The sequence below is a fragment of the Malurus melanocephalus genome, unplaced genomic scaffold (genome assembly GCF_030028575.1).
Source record: "Malurus melanocephalus ecotype Western Australia unplaced genomic scaffold, MMel_1.1 scaffold_43, whole genome shotgun sequence".
In the NCBI taxonomy this organism is placed as follows: domain Eukaryota; kingdom Metazoa; phylum Chordata; class Aves; order Passeriformes; family Maluridae; genus Malurus; species Malurus melanocephalus.
Window position 1 is genome coordinate 2,445,992 of NW_026623275.1, and position 24,260 is coordinate 2,470,251.

The 24,260-nt window shown below is 38.9% G+C and overlaps 1 protein-coding gene across 1 annotated transcript in view; it reads left to right on the forward strand.

Annotated features, from left to right (window-relative positions):
* The window catches only part of NOX3 (NADPH oxidase 3), a 37,818-nt gene that overhangs the window by 10,363 nt on the left and 3,195 nt on the right, over nt 1-24,260 (forward strand). The window contains exons 5-11 of the mRNA XM_057364811.1: nt 1,162-1,307; nt 3,936-4,117; nt 6,908-7,037; nt 10,163-10,255; nt 11,297-11,550; nt 14,988-15,150; nt 22,221-22,367. Coding sequence (XP_057220794.1) covers nt 1,162-1,307; nt 3,936-4,117; nt 6,908-7,037; nt 10,163-10,255; nt 11,297-11,550; nt 14,988-15,150; nt 22,221-22,367 — 1,115 coding nt within the window. The remainder of the gene's footprint in view (nt 1-1,161; nt 1,308-3,935; nt 4,118-6,907; nt 7,038-10,162; nt 10,256-11,296; nt 11,551-14,987; nt 15,151-22,220; nt 22,368-24,260) is intronic.

Consider the following 24,260-nt stretch of genomic DNA (forward strand, 5'->3'; position numbering starts at 1 on the left):
GAAGAGAAGAGAAGAGAAGAGAAGAGAAGAGAAGAGAAGAGAAGAGAAGAGAAGAGAAGAGAAGAGAAGAGAAGAGAAGAGAAGAGAAGAGAAGAAGAATCTTTTTTTGATAATATTGTTCAGGGAAGATCATATTTGGTCTACTGCAAATACTGTCTTTTAGAAAGGTTTTTTAAATGGTGAGGGACAGAAACAGATAACCACTGAAGGAGAAATGATAACAGGAAGCTAATTATAAAAACTAGAAACAGCTCTGCTGTAAACATATAATTATCTTTCATTGTCATTTTTTCATCCTTTGGCATTTAATATTTTGCATTAATTACAACTTTCCTGTAATGGATTTGAGAATCTCTCATATTGAAAAATGAAACTCTGCACCTAGCTTGATTACAACTTTATCTATGTTAGCCAATAATAAAACAAAGTCCTTCCTTTTCCACTCTTGAAATTATACTCTTTCCACCCAGGAAAATAATTACAGAGGAGTTCTTAGTTCAAGGCATTTTTCTAAACAGACCATTTCATATACCTTTTGGGGGCAGGCCAGAARTAGAGGTGATATATGATACTCAGGACAAATCAGATCTAACACTGCAATTCCCTCTTCTGCCTTAACATCAGAGTTTCTGTGGCTTCCCCAGGCTCCACCTGCGCAAAGTAAGCTAGAGCTACTTGTTAATAGGGGACAGATTCTGAAAGCATCTCTAGAGCAAGTTGCAGAGGGTTTCATGCCTAAACCAACCAACTCAGTGTCTGTGTAGCAATGGTAAACTATGGCACATCCTATTGTATTAATTAAAAATAGGAATTTTAATCAGTATGCCTAATTTTAAACAATATAAAATCAGAGGCATACTCTTTTATATCAGCTCCCACGAGGTTCTCCTTTGATTACACTGTAGACTGCAGGGCACTTGACTGTAAACCTGGGAGGTGACCCTGGAGCTGCTCCTATCCTCTCCACTGTGAAGCAGTCRCTTCTCATTAGACATGCAGTTGATAAAATTCTCTTTTTATTGTCAGCTTAATCCATGCAAAACTCTCAGTTTATGCCTGAGCTTTTCGAATAGTTCACAGTGTGCATAATGAAGTTCCTTCTGGCACTGTGGGCACAGGCAAGTACGCCTGTAATTTCACACCACTCTTTCTCTCACGCAGCCATCCACATTGTTGCCCACTTGATCAACATCGAGCGCTATCATTCCAGCCAGTCAAAAGAAGCTGGGGAGTTACGGAATAAACTTTCTGGTCTTGGCAAGAGCCCAAATGAAAGCTACTTGAACCCAATCAGGACCTATGAAACAGTAAGCTGTCACATTTTAGGTTTCCTCATCTAAAAAGTTTTCCTCTGTGGATTCTATTGTCAGTAAAACTGTATTTCAAAGCCTTTTAACCAGAGCGAGAAGGTGCTGCCAAAGGTTAACCTCAATTTCAGCTGAAAACACTTACTCAGAGCTGCAATTTTCAGGTTACTAAGCTCAAAGAAATGTCTATAGTATTTTAATTAGTTTGTCAGGAGACAGCTGGTGGGGGGAGGATGAGGAGTGTTGTGAATAGTAGGCAATTAAATAAACCTGCAAAGAATTTTAAAATACTCCAAAACTAAACTATCAATACAACTTCTTTTCAGAAAGAAAAATAACCTAACAGCAATAGCACTTCACAGTATTTCTTTCATGTTTGCTATTTGTCCAAGATTGTCCAAGAAGGCAGCACCTTCCCAATCTGGGGAATAATTCTGCCCTGGCTGTTCTCATTCTTCTSCTCTTTAGAAAATTCCCTCATGGTCAGCGTGAATAAGGACTGTTTGAATCCATGGAATGGTGCTCTTTCAAACAATGATGTGCTCCACTGAAACAAGAAACCAAGGGAGAAGATGGCTGGACATTCACCAAYAGGATTCAAGAGCTCTTTTAAGCTGCAAGGCTTATCCTGCTTATACCTAGTTCCTTTCCAGYTTAGATAGCATGGGGTTTGCATCTTTCAAAACAAACAAGTAAGCAATTTCAAATTTGAAGAAAATTGAGCAAATTGATTCAGTCAGTGGTAGGAATACAAAAGCCTTCATGTCAGTGTTGACAAATCAGTCAGGTTTATCAGAACAGGACAGCAAGCCAAGGGCTCAGCTTCCAGTACACCCAGTGACCACTTTCACAGCATTCCCGTGAGCTGCTCCCCAGGAGCAGAACAAAGCTCACAGCTCTGAACTGGAACTCTTACCACTTCTCAGCATGCATTTTTTTCTCCACTAAGCATTCCCATGGTGATATRATTGTGAGGTAGGGCACTAATAAGCATTAAGGTCCTAAATACCCTTGGGGAGGAAGGCTAGAATATTCTGAGATCCTTTCTCAGGTTTCTCACAGTAATACACTTCACAATTACCTTTCAATTTACAGCCTAGATTTTACTCTAACTTCTAATATTTGTATTTCTTTTATCACTCACTTGTGTCTCARTTGCTAAACTCAGAATTAATAAATTATGAAGGGAAGCAAACAATAGATTGCTTCTACCTTCAGAGAAGAAAGTTCTGAGACAAACAATTCAGGTTTTCTTTTCAGTTTCATCCTACTGCCATAGAAGCAATGTACTAAGTGTCTTTGACATTTTGCTTTTTTTCATCTCAACATTCAAACTAGCCACTGTAGTGGAAATGTTCAAAATATCACCTAGATCAATCCTGTTAATATATAATAGGATCTGAACATACTCTTCACAGGTATCAATTTGAAAAAGTACTGTGTGCTGTCAAGTGTGAGCATTTGAAAGAATGATTTTACTGTAAAAAGTGACTGTAAAAATGGCATTGTGGAATTTTATCACCTCTAGGATTTCCATATCAAATGAGCGCACTTTACAAGTACAATATAGCGTTGTTTTTTCTTGTAGTGTATTAAGCTGCAGAACCAAATCAGCATCCAAATGTGCTGAGCTTCTTCATTCCTGTGCATCTGCACTGGGAAAACAGATATTCATGTTTTGGAKGCCACTTGGAGACTTCGTTTACACTCTGCTGGCATATTTAGCTTGATTCTCATCTTATATGTGAGATTTTTACTGTTGTTCTTCACAATTTGCACTTTATAACTGCAATCAGCATCTGACTGCTGTGTTCAAAATAAATCTCCACTCTCACTTCAGTTTATTTTGGTGGGTTTAGACAGATATACCAGACCTGTGCTGACATCTGTGAATCACAAACAAGAAGGAACACGTTCTAGCCCAGCATATTAATGTTTTCTCATTGACAAGAATAAAAATGTAAATATAAATATGACTTTTAAAAATAAACCAAATTATTATGCAATGTATCTCCAGATAATTGTCAGGAACAGGTAAACAAGATATGTTTTTTACATAAATGAGAGTATGCCATCTTTGTGCACCACTTCAGGGCTGCTGCCTCCCCACAAACTTTGAAGCAAAGTAAGCACAAAAGAATTCCATACCTTTATGGTTGCAGGTGTCTTAGCACCTCACTTAATCACCCTCRCATAAATAAGCTGGTTTCTAGTGCTGTTTTCTTTATTACGCTTCTAGGTTTAATCTTCTTATGTCTTTAATAATTTTTCTTTATTTCTRCCACATTTTTATGTAAGAAAAATTGATAAAAGTATGAATGAGACTGTCTAATTTCCTCTGTTCCATTCCTGAAACAAGTAAGTGGTAGCAAATATTTGCATATCAGTTTGGAATAAGCCTGAGTAGAAATGGAGCAGAAGAATATCTTTCCATGCTGTTCTGTGGTAAAATTAAGAATTGTCTTGACTCCATGTCTTTTTCTGTTTTTTTCTTATGCTGAAGATTTTGGCTTCAGGTGTTATAGCAGCAACAGTAACAATAAYAAAAGTAACAGAAATAGTAATAAAATAACAATTATAGCAACATGAACTACTAGTACTAATGCTAATAATGTATTCTTATTCTAGAACACAACAGGAGAAGTACTAACCACAATAGCTGGAATAACTGGAGTTGTGATAACCGTGGCTTTAATTCTGATCATGACTTCATCCACTGAGCTCATCAGAAGGTCATGCTATGAGGTGTTCTGGTATACCCATCACCTCTTCGTGGTTTTCTTCACTGGTTTAATAATCCATGGCATGGGGTAAGTGTCTGTGTAAACTACAGGGGGTATGTGCACACAGCTTGAGATGAAACACCATCCACATCTATAACCCCATGCTTTCCTATTAACAAACAGCTGGGATCTTCAGTGAGATTACAAAAGGAAAGCATTCTGAAATTAAAACACAAATAAAATCACTTTTATGAGGACTGGAAGTGTCCTTTAGTTTATTCTAAAGGATATACCATCTTACAACCTGCACCTTATTAATAAATGAACTTTCATGCTTGGGAACTTGGGACATTACAGATCTAAACTTTGTGGGTTCCAATAAATAAATAAAGCCTTATGCTCACAGCTCTTGTAAGGCATTTTGCAAGAGACCTTGTAGAAGCTTGACAAGCTTTCATATGTCATCTCCCCTATGGTAGATGTCTCTGTGGCTATTCTCCTCCGCATTTGTAAATGCAAAGCGAATTTGCCTTCTTTCTGCAGGAAAGARAACCCCAAATTTCCCCACCACAGGACACACACTGTGTAGCAGCAGTAGATACTATGCTGCAAACCAGGTTTAAATGACTTCAGTAACATACATCTCAGGCTTATGACTARCCCAGTCACATGGCTTTTATGGACAGGGATGACTGCCTGGGTGCTGTTTGTGTCTCTGCTCCTCAGCACAACAGAAAGGTCTGTCCTCTTAGTAAAGGACGCTTGTTCTTACCGTGGAGAAGATGCATGGAACTTTTCCTGAGAAGCTCAGAGACTGATAAATCCCCTGTCAATGTAGAGAGCAGAAATGTGCTTCAAGATGAAAACATTTCCATCTCCTGTTTCCAGCTCTGCTGGCATCATCTGCTTCTCCCTTGTGTGCTACCCTCCATTTCCTTTTCTTGTTTCTGTGAGACAGCATTCATGAGAATCTACAGTGGTGCATTTACATTCACATTTTAATTCAGTGAGTGCATTTTGAGGTAAATCTCATGGCCTTCCTCACCCCCTAGATTTGGCTCATACCATGGTACAATCCCTGGGCTGCATAACGCAGCGTTTGGGGTGGAAATACACTGACAGGCACACATTGCTGTGTGTCAAGAGCCAACAAGTGATCCATTCACAGGACCAAGCCRCACTTAGTCCCAAGCCCTGGGTAGCCCTCAGTCATGTCCAGTGAGGGGCTGTCAACAAAGATTGCTTTGTTGCATAGAACTTCTCCTGCTGACTAGCTTGTGTACACACAGCCACAAGCTGTGGTTAAACCTTTCTGATCCAAGGACAGTCATTTGGTGCTCCCAGAATCCCAGAATGGTTTGTGTTGGAAGGGACATTAATGATCATCTAGTTCCACCCCCCTGCCATGGGAAGGGACAYCTCCCACTAGACCAGGTTGCTAAAAATCCCATCAGCCTGTCCTTGTTGTCACAATACACTTTTTATATCTATTTCATAAAATACTCAGATGCTATTGCCCACCACTAAAGCATRCACAGACCATGACTCTTTGACCCAGGGGAACTTTCTAGCCCACAGCAGTGTGTGCACGAGTCTGTTCTCTGGAGCTGCATGGATGGCATCATCCTGGATGGATGGCGTCACCATGAGCCAGGGGACAGGCCASTACAATGCTTTGTGGTGTGCTACTTTCCTCACCTCTTTCCTTGTGGTTTGTGAGTCGCCACACCCAGTTTGGCAACTCAGGCTTTGAATGCTCCTGAAATTGGCCCAATTAATTAGTCCCATTTTACAGAGGCAGAGCTACAAGCAAATGCTGTAAACTGGCCTGATTAAAACACCCTCCTCCCCTCACTCTCTGGGAAAACTTTCAGAATCCAGCTTCAAACAGCCATAATGAACCCTTAAAAACCTTCAGCTTTGTGAGCTCCCTCTGTCTAGCCAGCTGACCAGCAGTGCTCAGCCAGAGACCTCCCCAAAAACGGGACACTGGCAGAAGAGCCCTATCGATACCTCTCACTGAGCATTGTGCTCCCTCCAGGCTGAGAGTACACTGCAACASAGCAGTTTCCTCCTGTGCCAGGATGTCCCTCCATGAAAAAGAGTCAAACCCCAAAGTGTCATCCACCTCCCACTTCTTCCTCCCTCCCAAGTGGCTSAACAAACCTTACTCAAGCCCAACCACTTTTCTTTCTGTCTGAACAGGTGGCAGAGCCAAACAAAGTACAAAAGGGAAAATTCAGAGAAACTGTATGAAGCAAACAGAGTTTCCCCATAAAAATCTTCCTTCTCTGCCCATAATCAACACCAGGTGAAACCCGTTTAAACTGAACAGTCAGGATTGATATATTTTGAAAAATTCACATCATTAATGTTCTCAGAAGTAAGGAAGCTAGAATTTAGTATGTTTAGACAGTATACATCTAATTGCACTCCTCCAACTTTATTTGTAGCTTTTAAAAATGCATTTAGAAAGCAGTAAAGGAAAGAGAAGGTCTGTCACTATTAAATTTTATCACTTTACTAAACACTACCAGATGTTCAAATACAGAAGAGGTCAAAGACCCTACTCCAAAGAACTTGGAAATCAAATTTTGCCACGTACAGTAAAATGTACATTTTCAATGCAAGGGCTCTCTGTACTTCAGCTGTGCTGATGGATACCAAATATTATAACACATTTCTTGCCTTTGGTCAGAAAGTCATTGCAAAACTAAAGGAAAGGTGATTTGAACAGGAGAGCAGAACAGGTTTGAAATGGCCAGCTCACAAACTTCCATTTATCTCTGAGCTGGCATTTGACAACTAGTGCAAAGCCAAGAGAGGCACAGAAAACTTGGAAAGAAGCATGTCATTGATGAGCATTTTTGTTTTAAGTCAGCTTGTCCGAGGTCAGACGTCTCAGAGTCTGCTGCTTCACAATGCCACTTACTGCAAAGATCACTACTGGGAATGGGACAAYGCCACTCAGTGCCCCTTGCCACAGTTTTCTGGCAACAAACCCGTGGTAAGAGCGATTTTTGTCTTCTGCTTTCAACTTGATGTCCTTTCTTGGGAGGCCAAATGTCTTAGGGAGCAGGGGGCTGGAGCATGTGCTGGTGGCTGGCACTTGGTGTCACGTTTAGAAAGTTTAGTTTCACATTTCTGYTCCATGACCTCTCCCTGTGCACTAAGACAGTGATCCCAAACTCCTCTGTAATCCGTATAGACACATACAGGTGAGGAGCATTGTATACACTTTTTATGTCATTAACAGCAATTTTTATTTCTGGAAGATCCTTTGATTAGTGAACATTAACCAACACACTCTTTGAAGGGTATGAATATCAAAATTGTACTCTATCTGGTCTGTTGTGTACATTTTTTTTGAAAAATTCAGTATCACCAATACCCTTGATGCTCTCATTGCACAATGAGAGTGCCCGAGTAAAAACTTAAGGGGGTAGAGATACAGAAAATACAGTAGAACTGTAGAGCTAGGGATGCAAATTAATATTGTTATTTTAACTAATAGTACTTTAGTATGGATAGCTTAAATACCAAGGGAGAACAAGGTGGAGAGAAAATCATGTCCTTGCTCTGGGGCACACGCTTCATATTGTCCAGCCTTGATGTCTTCAGTTAGGGAAAAAGAAGAGAATTTGAAACAATGAATTATGAAAGGGAAAGGCAAAAGGCAGGAAAAAATGTCCCATGGAAGGGTGATTTTGCTAGAACAAGATTGCAAATCCACAGGGGGTAATTAAGTAGCAGACTTGTACAGTATGTCAGATGTCTTGCATACAAACAAAATCATTTAACATTTTCAGCTCAAGATTTAGCTTGCTCATATGCAAGTTTCTGTTGTTTCTTCCAAAAAGAGAAAACATACCGAAGGAAATCCTAAAGTAAAGGAGAAAAATTAGCATTCAGTGTCTGGTAGCTCTTTTAATGGCTGACATAGATTTTTCTTAAACTAAACTATTGTTAGCTGCTATCCAACCTGCATATTAATGAGAAAATGAATGCCTCTCTAAAAATTTCAGCTACAATGTCACCATAAAAATCAATACATGGCTATGCACCATGAATACAGACACAAGCTTGCTTCCCAYAGCATATCTTGACATTCATTATCATAAAACTAACTGGAAAGAACTTCYACTTCTCTGTGTTAAACCTATTTTGTCACACTTTCCTGCCTACCCAGGGCCATACTTGCAAAGTCACATTACTTTAAATGAATTGTGATAATARCAGATGGCACATAGATCATCTATACGAACAGTGCCTTGTGGATGTGTAATGTGCTATGGTGTGATACCTGCTAGACACCGCAGAGAATGGCACAAATTCACTCAGGGGCTAAAAAACCATGGTGTGGTTTGTGCAGGTGGGACTGAGCAGGGAGGGGACAGCCTTGTGCACGGCTGGGACAGCAAGAAGTGACACCAGAGGGCACGCCACACTGGCCACAACTCCTGGGGGAGGGTGTCACCACAGAGCCCTTCTCACTCACACCACACCTGCTCCCTGAAATATGGAGCAGATAGGAAGCGGCCCAGTCTGGCTCCTGGTGAGGATGATGGAGCATTTCTCTTGTKCCCAGGGCACCCGGACTTTTATCCTCACAGCCTCGCCTGAGCCATCACCTCCCTGTCTCAGTTCATTCTCATTACAGGAGGAAACACTWCTTGGGCAAGAATACTGATGCCCTGATTAGCCAGCCAGGAGCCTTAGGAGCCCATCTCTCCTGCTGGATGCCCCAYTGTCCCAACCCAGCCAAGAGATATTTTGGATCGAATGCTCTGTTGCTCTGGAGTGATGGCACATTTAAAATCCCAGCTGAGCTCTCKCACAGGGTAGCCTGCAACCTTATCATTCCTGTCACATGCTTTTATTTACAGGTAGCACAAATGGAAGGGAGGAAAAACAGATCTCATCATTATTGTGGCTTGATATATGCAAATGTATTCAAGGCATGAGATTACCCACTGTGCAGAGACACCTGTAGTATTTAGGGACAACGGATGTGTTGAGTTTCTGCTTTAGCTGAGAATCTTCTGGCTTAGGCTGGTTTCTTCCCATTATTAAATCATGTGCTTTTTTTAAAATTTAATTTTCCAGACTTAACCTTGGGAAATTGCCACTCCATCCTCTTAGCATTTTCTAAGGAAGCCACGTAATTTTATGACTTGCTTCTCATAAAAGATACTTTATAACTCCTGTTACCCAGCTTGTGGAGCAAAGTCAATGTTTCAGCAAGTAAAGTTATTCTTTGGTGATTTTAAAAGACACATGATTGTGGAGTATTCAGTTTGCTAGAATGACCTGTGTAATTAACAAAAGTGCAAATAAAACAGTATCTCTTCCAGGAAAAAAAAATTCTTTTAAAATAATGAAGATTCAATTACATCTAATTATCTTAGTTATCAGTGCAACTCAGCGAAATCATCAGCTTGTATACTTGAATAGCCAAGCATCTCTGATTGTTACAGTGATCAGGACATATGATTAGCAAGTACAAGCACAGCAATCACCTGCAAYACTTAAAGTATGACCAATTTAGTATCCTAGATTTAAAAAAAAAAAAATTGAAACAGAGTTGACTAATAGATTAAATGGAAATGTGTCCTATTTCTCTAATTGAATATTTGTGACTTAATGTCTTCTCATTCACCATCAGAAAACTCACARCTGACAATAACAGCTATTCCTATCTGACCACTTTGAAACACTTTAGACTTTGGGAAAAAAGAAAATAAATTAAGTTCTATGGGTAATATCATATAAATGTATGCATCTATATGGTTACAGGTCCAATGACATCTATATGTAACAACGCCTAAATAGAATTAATCCTTTGCCTTTTAATAGGAAAAGATTTTAAAACACTTTTCTTGGCCAGAGTACAGATAGACATTAGCACTGTTTTTGGAGTACATTTGTGAGGGAGTCCCATATGTCTATTCCACAAGAAAGCCAGAACTGCTACAGCAGTAACACAAACACTCTCTTGAGAAAGACAAACCAATTCACAGAAGAAAATAAAATAATTTAATTTTAGACTACGTGCCAATTTAAACCAGAAAAGCAAAGTATTTTTCTAGACATTCAGATAAATGTGTTTTTTTAATATGCAATTTTCTACAGGCTTGGAAGTGGGTTTTAAGTCCTATGCTGTTGTACGTCTGTGAAAGAATTGTTAGGCTTTGGAGATTTCAACAGGAGGTGGTCATTACTAAGGTATGTGATATAGCTTGCATATCTGCATTAAAAAAAACATTATGTCAATGACTTTTTGTCATTTAAAGGTAACTTCTCTATATTAGGACCTCATTTTTCACTCCTAGCTTCAGCAACTTTTCAATCATTACCATGGTTTCAGCTACATATTGATTTTACATTTTGCATTTATTCCAACAGCAAATCCATAACAATATTCCATATGGGACCAAAYTTGATTAATGAAGTACCAGACTTTACAGCATCATAACACAAACATCTGTTTGTGGTCTCTCCTTTTAATGAACTAAAACCATGTTCCACTGCAGTTAATGCCAGACACTACCTTGATTTCAGTAGCAGCACAGGATTTTTACTTTAAAATCTGGAGGCTTCCAAGGAGATGAAGGGCTGTATTATCAGTTAGCATATATAGTCAAAGCTTCACTAATACCACTGTAACAATTTGTCCCAGCTGTGTGCCAAGGGACTGTTTAAATCACATCAGAATAGATTGAGGATGTCACTAGAGAAGCAGCTGAGCCCACACATACCAAGCCAGGGATCAGGAGCAGGTGTATCTTGTGTGGGGGAACAGGATGTGGGATAACTCTTCTTGCTGATTTCACAGAGTGGCTGTGATCTGGGAATCTCAGTACACTATGCGTGACATACAAAACTGCCTCTAACTGAGATTACTTCTTTATACAAGTGTATTACAATTGAGCTCACTGTGCTTTTTTCTTCATAATCCTACAGAGTTARCAGTGTTACAGGAGAGTAAAACTAGGAATTACAGAATTATTCTAGTCAATTAAGATACACCTTTGCACAGGTTATACTAAGAAAGTCGATAAATGGTTGAATAGTTACATCCTTTCCTCTGCYTCTTGCACTCAGAAGTCAAGCTGGTCCCACAAAACACACTGTTCATGCTCTCAAGCCATTGGGAAACAACACTGCAATGGGCAGGTTAGGATACCTGTAACCTAATTAACCTAGTGAAAACAAATATTTACCCTTCTCAACAAAAATAAAATTTGTCCCTTTATTATTCTTCAGGTGGTGACACATTCCTCTGGAGTCCTTGAGCTTCACATGAAGAAACAAGGCTTTAAAATGGGAGCTGGTCAATATATCTTTCTGCAGTGTCCATCTGTCTCACAGCTGGAATGGCACCCTTTCACCCTCACCTCAGCYCCTGAGGAGGATTACTTCAGTGTCCACATACGGCTCGTCGGGGATTGGACTGCAGCCCTTTTCAAGGCCTTCGGAGCAGAGGAAAAATCTTTCAAGGAATTGTGGATGTTACCAAGGTTTGAACAATAAACTACATATTTTTAAATGTTATTTCTATATTTAAAAATAAATGTTAATGKTTTAATTTATTTTCTGTGTGTTTTTTATGATATATTATCAGATTGCAATTCTGGATTCATAAATACAGGATTATGCTAAAACATTCCACAGAGAAATAGCCATGAACTGGGGCTAGCAGCTACCAAGAAAATGTGATGACTAATCCATGATTTAAAGTCCATATCAATATCCTTATCTCTGTTGCTACCATCTAGATTTCTAACATCTATATCTACACTTAAAGATATCTGTTCTGAAAGATGGTTGTTTAATAAATGACACTGGAAGTTATCTGCAAGATTTTGCCCCTATGCTTATGTTCCAAGTGATGTACCCATCACTTACCATCCAAAATTCCTGTTTTTCCCTTTCAGTTACTTAGATATTTTGTGGTCCTTGAAACTTCTGCCTAAACCTTACTTTTTTTCTGACAGTCTCCTTCAACCCTGTCTCCATTTCCCAAACCCTRCTCCACTTTATAAAGGTTATTTGTGTTCAAATTCTGCATCTGTGGAGTCTTAATACAAGCAATAAGTTGATGCTCTGTTATTCCAAGTTAGAGGGGATGTTCTGAAGTCATGGAGCCATCCTGACTTACACCAGCTAAACATCTGGCTCTACCCATAGTGGATTCAAACCATGTAGCTCTACTCCTGCACTGCTTGCAGGAATAGGGGAGATTTTCAGCAAAGAAGAGCCCAGCACAGGMTCATTTAAATTCTGGTGGAGTGTGKAGGGCCTGGGACCAGAGGGACTGATTTTCCCCTCTGAGCTGCAGAGGTTTACTAGAGGGTGGGTGCAGAGAGGAAAATCTGGTCCAGTTCTTTCATTGTATCAATAAGAATTAGAAATGAAATCAGTGCCTTTGTTAAAGGTAACTGGAATGAGAAGTCTGCCATTCCATCAGAACTGGAGCAAAAATTGTTCAAAGTGATTGACAGCAAGTGTAAAAAATGAGAAAGAAAAAAATGTTATCAAATCTTGCTTGCCACAATGCAGGGTTGAAATTAACAGTGTCATATGTAAACACTCTTCATTCTTGTTATGGTGCCTAATGACATCCTTCAGTTTCTTTCTTGCCATGCACTAAAAAGAATATTTCAATAGTTAAACTCATAATAAAGCAAAAAAACAGGTCTTTTTCACAGTTTCAATATCTAAAGTTATACATCAAATTGGTGATTATATTAAAAAAAAATAACATATAGCAGAAATGGAGCAGACATATAACATATAGCAGAAATGGAAGACATAGCAACGGAATAATAAGGTAGGGTTAAGAATAAAATACTTGTTTTTTAACTGCTAAAAGAAGGTTAAAATAAAATGTTCATGAATATATATAGGTTGCAAAGACAGTTGTGATTTCTGACCAATTTGGGAGCTAAAATCATAGAATAGACTCTTCCTATGAAAATAATCAAGTTCCATAATATGTCTCCACAGGATTTTGGCTGACTTAATTGCTGTTCTAATACATTGCCCCAAAATCCGACTTCTCTTACAGTCAGGAGTACTACACAATTATCATGATGATCAGTAAATGTTTAAATTCTAAAAATAATCATAGAATCTTTTAATGATATTTTTTTTGAAAGGAAATATTTCTCCTGCCTTCCCCATAAGTCTGATTTCTTTTCTAATGAAATTGTGGGCATGGATACGAAGAATATGGACAATCCAAACCACAATGAGATAGTCCATAGCCCTATTTTCTACTTCTCTTTGGCAAATGCAAATGCAATTTTTTTTTGTCTTTTTGTTTTGTCCACTCTCTCTAGACCAAAATAATCAGTTGCACAGCACAGTTTCTCCTTCTGCTGTTTCTTCTCCCTGCTTCTCTGAGGCTTTGTATTTGGCTGAGCTGTATAGCTACAGCCAAGTAAGGCATTCAAACCAGTGATGGGATCTCTGTCACCTGAGGATTTAGGAGCAGACTGACAAGACAAATCTCTCCAAGGAATGATTCAGAAATAATTGAACCTGTCTTATAGCACAGCAACAGACTAGAGAATCCTTGAAATTTCTTCCAGATCAATTTTTCCTCAATCTACTGACAACAATGAGAATTGCTTCCAGCCTCACATTGAACTACATAAAAAGCTTATCTGAAAGCTGTTCTTAGGCAATAGACATACATACCATAAATTAACTGTATTTTATAGAAAGTTTTGAGTGCTCAAAAAATACTGGGCTGGGCAATAATCTAAATAACTGGACATATTTAAAAAAAGATTCTTTATGTCTAAGGTCAGATTTCCAGAAGTTATGCCAGAGTAGCTGTTTTGTTTGCTATCGCACTTGCAGGGCATTTTGAATAYTGAAATAAAAGGGAAAATGTTTGCTAGGACTTCAAAAAAAGTAACAATAATATTTGAGACACGTTGTGTCCCTATATTTATTCATAGCATTGCTTGGGGATGCCTTCTTCTTTTCCTATTAAAACACTTCATTTTAATTCTGTGTGCCTATTTGTTTGTACWGTTTAAGGATAAATTTTAAGAATGATTCATGCAATAAAGAGCACAAAACAACAGAAAATCTAAAAGGAAGAAAAAGCCTTTTTTTTTTTTTTTCCTAAGGACTGGGTATTAGTGAAACCAGAGCATGTATGTTGTAGAGAGACAGGCTGGAAAAAGCACTCCAAAGTACTGTGTGTATTTACATTCCATGTGCTAAAGGAATGCATCTGATCATTCAATAATCTTTTTCATCTCTGATTTTGACCAAAATTAATTTCTTGGCATCAGGATCATTGATTACAGGAGGGAGTAAMATAAACAAGCATTTCTCCTTACACATTTTGACTTTTCATCAGATACTAAGTACAGTATTATGCCAAAAATACTGAAATACTGCTTTTTCAGAAAGAGCTGAGAAAATAGTTGTTTCCTTGCATATGATGACCTTTTTCTTGCCTTGTCTTTCATTACTTTTACTCAAATAGAGAACYTCTAAAATGATTAATATAATCTGTTCCTCTTTGCTTTGATATGTACAATATAACAAATAAAGGTCTAAAACAGGATGCTTTTCAGTAATTCATAATTAAATATGCAAATTCCACAGCTAAATTTGGACATGCAATTATATGACTAATCACATTTCAGAAAGCCAGAAAATTGCAATTGCATGCTTAAATAGATGGCCAGGCCCCAAATCCACATGGGTGCTCTTGTTCTCCCATTTCAGAAAAGCCAGTTGCTTTGCTATTAAATGGCACCCACTGAAAATTAAACRTATTTGTAAGGGCAATTTATGTGCCATCTTAGACATGTCTTTTCTCTTTTATTTTAGCATAAATTCAGTTTTGAGAATGTGCAGCCCAACAAATGTTAACCTTTCTGTCACTTTATGCACTGTTGACTCTTGACTAAATATCTTGTCGCTGTAGAGTGGCTGTGGACGGACCATATGGATCTGCAACCACAGACATCTTCCAGTACCGAGTCAGTGTGTGCATTGCAGCAGGAATTGGAGTCACACCATTTGCCTCTATTTTAAAATCCATTTGGTACAAATGCAGCAACCCTAACACAGCGCTGGCACTGCAGAAGGTAGGTGGGAAAGTTTATTGCTTCATTAAAAAGTTCCACAAGTGAGCCTATTTAGCCAGGGGAGAGAGGCAATTCAGAGCTAGAGGCTCACTTGAGTACTTTAACTCGCTCTGGGAAGCAGTCACTTGCTTTCCAGCCTTACTGTTGTGGGGTAAAGTCTTCTAAATTCACTGTCATTCCCTGAGAAAGAAGGTAGCCCTAGCTGYAGTGTTTTTAGTACAAGTTGAAGAGTCAGATTTTCATTACCACCTGGAGATAACTGTGGAATGTCTTTCATAGCTAGACATTAGAAAGCTACAAGAGAAACTTTGCCTCTTTCTTACCAAAAATAAATCCTGCAAGTCATCTCAATCAGAAGTGAAGGGCAGTTCTTGCTCTTTGTCCAGCTGCAAGTTTCATGGGGGTCTTTTGGCAGCATGTCCTGGTCCAGAGTGCTGCATTCAGCAGCCATTTGCTGCTTTTCTCACATTGCAAAGTCAGGATATTAAACAGCAGAGAAGGAATAAAAAAGGCTTTTAAGCTCCGGATGAGATGCATATATCAAGATGCATATTACTCCCTCAAAGCACTTTAATTATTTTGTTGAAAAAATATGTTTGGGTCTATAAGGCAAAGGTGGCACCAATTAAATTAACATACTCTTGATTTTCTAACCTGTTATAYGCCTTCTGCTAATGGCATGTGAGGCAGCACTGGGGGAGGATAGGCGAAGAAGAGATTATAGGTGAAGTGGGGTGAGGGTAAGAAGGTAATGGAGAAAAAARTCAGCATTAAACATTCTCTTCCATRTCCATCATAGCAAGCAGTATCTTGTGGACTTTACACCTTCTTTTAGCCCATTTCCAGTGTAAAAGTTGAATCAGGAACTGTTCAACATTTCGCATTTAAGGACAAATGTTGAAATTGCATTGGAGTGGACAGATCTCTGAAAGGGTCAATACATATGGAGCTGATTGCAGGACCAAGGGGCTGATCTTTTTAAATGAAAGAGTGTTAAGATTGGCATCTTAATGACAAGCTGCCACTGAAAAAGCATCTGGGATTTTAGTAACTGAGGAGTTGAGGACAGGTTCAAATTGCCAGGGGGGATCTTTGAGGCAGAAAAAGCACTGAGAAGGGAGGGAAATAAAAATGGAAATACATGCTATGTGCAAAAAGGAGTGTATTTGCAAACACAACGATTGTACCAGAACGATCTTTTTTACTGGAAGGAGAGCTATGCATATGCATATACACTTTATATATGTACATTATGCATATTCTACATGTACACAAGTAAAAGTGTTGTTATTATTGTCATTGTTGCTATCTTAAGGGGAAAAGAACAGAATTTAACTATGCATCAATAGTATACCTGAGGGTGTTCATTCACAGCTTAGGGAGAATCTCGGGTAAGTGTGCCTGCAAAGATAAATGCATCGTGCATTCTGCCATAGAGTTCAGTTTTTCTGAATTCCTGTGAAATACAAAATTATCATGATTYCTGCTTATCTTTTCTTTACATCTTGGCTTCCTTATTGGTACAGTGGGAATGTGMTGTTTATTTTTCACAGGTGGTATGAGGCTAAATTTCATCAGTGCTTGTAAAATATTTTGAAAGTGTGGATGAAARGTCGTGGGGAAGTTCACAGCATTACTTAAAAAAATTTAGCAGTTGTCTCTGTGAGAACGATTAATATCAGGGTAGCTCCACATTTCTTTTCCATTGGTTAAAAGCTTCCACTTGTGGTATAATTACAAATAATTTAATCTTCCTCAAAGTATTCAGCACTCTCTTTCTGCCATGATGAGTACCATAGAAATGTCTATTAAGGAAATAAATAAGAGGTTTTTCTTTTTTTTAACAACTTCATTTTGATTTGAGTACAGCTATCATTATGCTTATTGAACTAATATTTCTTAGTGTTGCCCACATATGGCTCAGATATAAATACTCATAGTTTCCATAATGTCTGCAGCTGTATAATTTAAAAAACCCAACAAATCAAAAGGGGTACACATTTATCTAATTGATCCTTCACAATTAAATAGCCTTWGAGCCCTCATTCCCCCATCATTTTTTTGCATGTACTACTATTACTAGTCATGGCCGGAAAGTTTCTACCGGATTTAGTTACGCATATTTTTTTATTTTTTTTTTTTTCACATCAGCGGTCTTGTTTTTCAGGTCAATTGCTACTGAAATTGATAAAATTGTACTGATCATCAAAGTCTAATGTTAGCAAATATCCACTTTCTCTTCCCTACAAAAGATGCARCAAAGGTCCTACTGAGTGCCACTAAAGATCCATCTGGCCCAATATCCTGTCTCCAACGGTGGCTCTTCATAAACACCTAGAGAAAAGTATACAGACCAGAAAAATCAAATGGTGGTTAGTTTTTTAGTGGACACTCTCACCAGTGAGCATCTCATAGCTCAGTAATACCTTGATACAAGACCTGTACCTCTGCCTTTAACATCCCTTTGTACCTTTTCCTTCCATKAAGCAGTTTAATTGTTTTTTGAATCCATGTAGACCTTAGACAACCATAGCATGTTGTGGCGGTAAATTCAGCTACATACTGAGAGGAAAACAGAATCAGCTTCTGCCATTTGCTTTGAGACTGACTTCCCTGCCTGAGTCCACACCCTTCCCTGCCCCAGTCCACACCCTTCTGCATAAAAATCTTGTCTCAAAAAACTAAAAACCCTGGGCTCTTTCTTGCGTCAAATCACTATAGGCTTCTTGCTTCAAATTTAGGAATCTTGTCATGCATTTATAGGAAAGGCCATTTGCTGCCACCCTAAGTCAGTGCCTCCTGTAGGCTTCCAGACCTCCATCTCCTACAGGATGCAGCCACTGCTGTGCCTTATCTGGAGTGCCTCCCTTGATCAATTAATTACACAGAGGAAAGTCTCTGATTTCTTTCTTTTTTTTTTTTTTTTTTTTTTTNTGGTATGCTCCAGCCCACAGGTAATGTAGTATAGTCAAGGGCAGGAAGGACTGGATGGTGCTGGGAGGTGCACAGCTGCAGGTGTAAGAGGTTTTTGCAGGGATGGTTGTGCCCAAGAGGGAGCAGCAAGAGTCAGGGATGAGCGGTGTCCTAGGAGGAAAATTTCCTTTAGTGAAAARCTGGCTTTGCCCAGAGCTGCAGCTYCAACTCTGCCTTCAGGGAGCRGSGATAAACAGACGGATCCTCATCAACAGATAATTATTAATGACTTTCCTCGTGATGGGAGCTGATTTACAGAGAATGTTCTTTCACCTTACAGGAAAGAGGTAACRCAGCTCTTGCTCTTGTCTGTTGTACAAAATTCAGGATGTGGGAAACTGAAGGATAAATCTGCATGAATTGCAAGGGAGCAGAGCTTTACAGAAATAAGTGACTACTCAAASTGCTGCATTACAGATCTGATTAATAGCAATACTGCATCTAACTCAATTTGCAAAAAGAGCACTTGGAAAATTTAAGACAGTTTACTTGGGCAAGCCATCAAGCTGATGAATGCAATTGATGGCAGTAGGGTGGGTGGAGACTAATGAAACATAAATCTAACCCAGATTTTTAAGAGYTCTAAATAATTGCAGACAGTTAATAGTACGAGGTTTACAAGAAAAAAAACAGGTTCAGAATAATTTTTAATTATAGAAATGCACTGGTGCTACTTTATTCTACTGTTTTAATAAGGATTAATTTTTTGTGCATTTATTGTATTTTAATTATACATGTAATATGGTGTGCTGTGCTATGGGCAGTCAGTGCAAAGAAAGGAAGACTTTGTAAACACCATTTATTTTAACATATTAGACTAGAAGCCCTCTTTGATCTAAGGGAAACTAATTCCTTTTACCCACAGGCCATTCTTCTTCACTATCTCTTTTCTTTCTAAGATTATAATCACAGCCAAAAATACTTCYTATAATGACAGTCTTTCTTCATCACCAAATGCTCACCACCTCTAATGTGAAAATCAGAGGCAATGCAACCACAGGATGAGCTTAAGGAATTTCTGCAGCTTCAGAAAGCTGCATCCTTTCCTGAGAGGACTGTGCCAGAGGCAGCTTGACCCAGCCAGTTGGACTGGCTGTKACTGTGACAGCCAGGTCTGCAAACAGCTAAAAGCACTCCTTCAAGATCCACAGTCTGATGTTTTGGAAACCAGTTCCCCAATTTGAAGACCATATTGTCTCAACTCATTGGCTAGCTTTTTCTTCCTCCTTCCCTACTTATCTCCCAGTCCTGCCCACAAGCTCCCAGTTGCTACCCCATGAACAATTCTTTATTCATTTGGAAATGCGTAACTCCTCTCCACACACATGTACTAAATATACATTTCCATAAAATGAACTGCTGARAAAACTTGAGAAATAAGATGATCARGTAGAGTCTGGGGGAAGAAATTTCTCACTACAAATCAACAGCTTTGGTGTGATACAGACTGACAGCACTCAGTGGGCTGATTTTTGAGGTGCTGAGGATGTAGAACAAGTAGGGACTTCAGGACTCAGACACAAAAAAGCTACGTAAAGGTTAAGGCTATAAATCTTACCTWCTTTTGGTAATTTAAAATAATTCTGTTGTTGGCCACAAATATGAAATTCTATAAAGTCAGTGGGCATGCTTTTTCCTCATAAYCTATGCCAGTGTAAATCGGCAACAGCGCCCCTCCATAAAGCAATGAGGTCATATTTAAGGCAAAACATTGAAACAGAAGGGGGAAAAGCAAACAGCCAAGATGGTTGGTACTAAAATTCCACAGACAGTCTTATTCCTGGGCTGTAAAAATACCCTACTTAACCCTGAATGCCTTATCTCTGTTTCTGGGATCATACATCATTTATATTTCTTACATAAACCACAGATGGTCCCTTACAGTACACTCAGATCTAGGAAACATCTCAAATTACTGTTAATGTCTTTCACCAAATCTCCACTGAAGCATGGTATTTCCACATTTTTCTCCGACCACCTTACCAGAAGTCTGACAACATGGTGTGTTAAATCTTCGGGAAATCTCTTCATAGCTTTCTGGTTTCTTTCTCTGGTTTTTCACTTCAGAAGTATCCAGTAAGCATTTTTATCTCATCAACCCGGTGGAAAAAGGCTACAATTTCCAAAACATTTGAGTCACCACAATGATTGCCTTGGGGACATACCTTCCAGATCACCTTTGGTATTGCAGTACAGTAAAAGACAGAGGGGCTGACGAGCAGAGAAGGAGATGGGTCGGAGGAAGCAAAGGGATTTTGCAACAAAATAAAAATCAGTCACAATAAAATAAGTTTCAATCATCCAATTTTTATGAGCTTATACACTGTCCTCCATGCTACATGCTACACATGTAAAATAGTGTATTTTTAGACTTCCTCCATATTTATCCAAAGAATTACTTCTTTGGAAAAATTATAAAAATACACAGCCTGCAGAGGCCCATTTGAGGTTTGGYACCACCTGATCAAAAATAATGGTGGAGCATGCGCCAAGAGCTATAGAATTCAAGTAATAAGAATTGCAATCAGATTTGTCTTGTAATTGTGCTTCAGACCCTCWTCMGGGCAGTGCCTGGGCAGACAACCCYGGAGCTTCAACATTCATCCTTTGGATAGGACAGGAGCTCACAGCTGAGTCATCTCCACACTTGGATTGACTCTGCAGGGCACRGAGCTGAAAGCAGGGGATGGACTGGTCCCAGTCCTCCACACAGCACAGCATTGCTAGGGGAGATTTCCAGTTGGGAAGTAATGACCATGCTGAAGACTCCCTAAGGTGATTCCTGATGGGCCTAGAAGGACTTGGCTCTCAGGGCATTGATAAGATCCTGACAAGGAAATCTCATCAGTCCTGAGGCAGTTCCTGTTGCAAAATTTATTAACTTTTACAAAGACATGTGCAAATGGTCATCTGAAACCATTCCTGCAGAAGTGTTCACATAGAACAACTTTCTAGAAATAGCTGATTAGTTAGAAGATACTTCATATGCAGTTAAGATAATAGATCACAACAGATCATGCACGTGCTGAAGTGGTCACAATGATCCCTGGGCCAGCTGGCTACAAAAACTGCACAGAAAAAGGCTCCTGTAGACTCCCACTGCTCCAGCTGAAGATGCCAGAGGAAGGACTCCTGAAATAGAACCTCTCATCATCATATGGACAATGACTAACCATCTCGTCTGAAAGATTGCTTTTTGTATGCAAGCATTACCTTATGCCAAGATATTAATAAATTAGCTTCTTTCTTAAAAACAACAACAACWCTATGTTTGTGATTTACTGCAGTASAGTRGGAAAAATAARCCATAAGAATGATTAAAGGATGCMTCTCAGTGACAAATCCCAGGAACGTTTGGTTTGCCATAGACACAATTATAAGATGACTTGATCCCAGTCTCCAATTCCTACCTGTGGAACAAAACTTTGACAACAGCCTCTCCAGTCCAATAGAAAACAAACAAAACAAGATGAAAAGTGAAAGTAGTGAAATCTGGATGACAGAAACTGTCAATTTTTGATAGAGAGGAGGGTTTCAACCAATGGAAAATCAGTCATGGGAGAGTGGTTCATTTCACCCCTTTGGCAACTGTAAAATTACAGCTTCATGTTTCTCTAGGAAGAAGAAGCTCAAATTGAAACATGAAATAATTAAAAAAAAAGAATAGGGACATAGGAATATAACTATGTTTTGGCAACATCAACTGTTAATCTATGGGCATGAGGTCTTGAGAAACAAGGAATTCCTTGTTTCTATGCTGAACGAAATTAATATTAAATAAATCCAAAATTTCAAATAATCATCAAATTATCTGCAAGAGGTAAAAAGCTAGATATTACGAATCAAAGCTGAGATGCACTGGCAGGGATATATGGGAAGCCTGTCCATTGCTTATTTTCACTAGCACATGAAGATATTCACTCATTGTTTAGGAAGAAAATCTAATTTTTTAATCATCAAAATGATGTGTAATTATGTTTACAAGAAAATTAGTGTGGAGAAGMGTCACACGCTATATGGTTAATAAGTTGAGCCAATAATTATGAAGTTTTATTGAAAATTTGCTTCTTGTTAAAGCTCTTTACTTTTTTTGACAGGTTTATTTTTACTGGATTTGTAGAGACCCATCAGCATTTGAGTGGTTTGCTGATCTTCTGTTCCATTTGGAAACAAAAATGGCTGAAAAATGGAAAAATGATTTTCTAAGYTATCACATATTTCTTACTGGCTGGGATGAAAGTCAGGTAATAATGAAACTGTTACAAGTCTGAGTTAATGTACCTTGCTTTTCCAGTATGGTARCATATGGAACAGGAACAGCTGAATAAGTGATGGATGAAGCAGAGACAAAAAAACTGTAAATATGAAGAACTAAGAYGTCTGTTTGCATCCCACATTTAGGAAAACAGGAATGGAGAAATYAAGTCAATGATTCTTCCAGTCCTACATTTTGTCTTGGGCAAAGATGGCTACCAGATGTATCACAGAAAAATGCATAGAGCTTTCAGAAGCTTGTCAAGAGASATTTTGTCCACATCTTTGGAAGGGTCTTTCATTAGATTTTGGCATTTTTGTACTGAAACATGGATRGCTGTCTAAAGAGTGTTGGTTTTATTTACTCCTGTTATTCGCTATAACTTCTGTTGTTATCATATCTGTGTACTCACTGCATTTTTTAAAACTGTTGCACTTGGAACATTTTTGGCAGCCAATTCTGTGGTCTAATTCATGTTATTTGAAAAGACATTTTCTCTGAGTGACTTTAGATTTGCCATCTCATAGTTTCATTGGATCATACAACCTAAGGCACTTCATTCTTAGACTGGGTCAATATTACTCAACTTCTTCAGTCTTCTAAACACAAATGTGTTGATTTCTCTCTCTCTCTGTGGTCTCTCTCTTTCCTTTTTGGTGGATCACTCAGACCATGCAGTGATCAGTTAGGCACTTGCAAGGAAAACTCTCACAGGAAAGTCTTTTTTCTCTACTGTTTTATTTCCTGCTGTCTCTGTTGAATGAAGGACCGTCTAGTAGAGACGAAAAAAATATAGATTTCATAGAGCTTTTCCTTTTTTGCCTCTGCTGATACAAAAAAACCCATTGTTTCTTTCTGCTTTCCTTAGAGGTTCTGTCAAGTAAYGAGGTATGTGCATAAAGCTGTATTCAGAAAAATCTACTCCCATTGTGAAGTATATGGTAGTTATAGAAACTACTGCTCTGCGTTAGCAATATCACAGGGTATTACCAAACCTGCTGCTAAAGAAGCTATTGGGGAACCYAACCAAACACAAGTTGCCCTCATTTTTCAACTATCATCTCAGTTCCCTCTTGGGCAAACATGAGGCCAGAAGTCAGGCAAGGTGACAACTCTTCTTGCTGGGGTATCTGTCTCTCTTCACTCGTGTGCCCTGCACTTTTCTGAAGGACTGCCTTCTTCTCTTCAACCCCACCACCTATCTCCATTCCTCCCAGAGAAATGCTCCTTAGTGCCTGTTCCTCCTACTCTGACCAAGCCCTGGGCACTGTGCTCAGTAACACCCTCATCTTCCTCTTTTACCCACAAACAGAACTTACAGAACCTACTTTTAGTACATTCCTGTTCATCCCTCCTCAAAATTGGAGCTTCAGCACGAGTAATATTTGAATGATATTTTACTTCTCCCCTGGCAAAAAAACAGCCTTCACTGCATTCTCTCCCTGTCTCACCCCCTAGATGACCAATAGCCAAATGAAGCTGACCTGAAGGAGGATGGGAATTTTACTACTTCCAGCACACCGTGCTTTACTGACACGTGTCTGCTCCTCACACATTTGTTCAAGGCTTTGAGCTCTTTGCAGATTCCATGTTGGCAACAGATGCTCAAGCAGATAAGGCATGTGGTCTGCCTCTGCTTGGACAAGCACTTGTGTTTCAGCCTCTTGCTCCCTGTAACACCCCTGAGACTCCCGGGCTATTTTAACACTGAGTTATTACAAAGGCTAATACCAAAAATCCTGGCAAACTTCCACCTAATGAGAACAGCCCATCTTCTCAATGGAACAATTTTGCAGCAAACAATTCAAAAATTCTGCAGTCTTCTAACTCCTACTCTCACCAAACACTTTAAAGTTCTTTCTTAGACTAGTTCTTTCCAAGT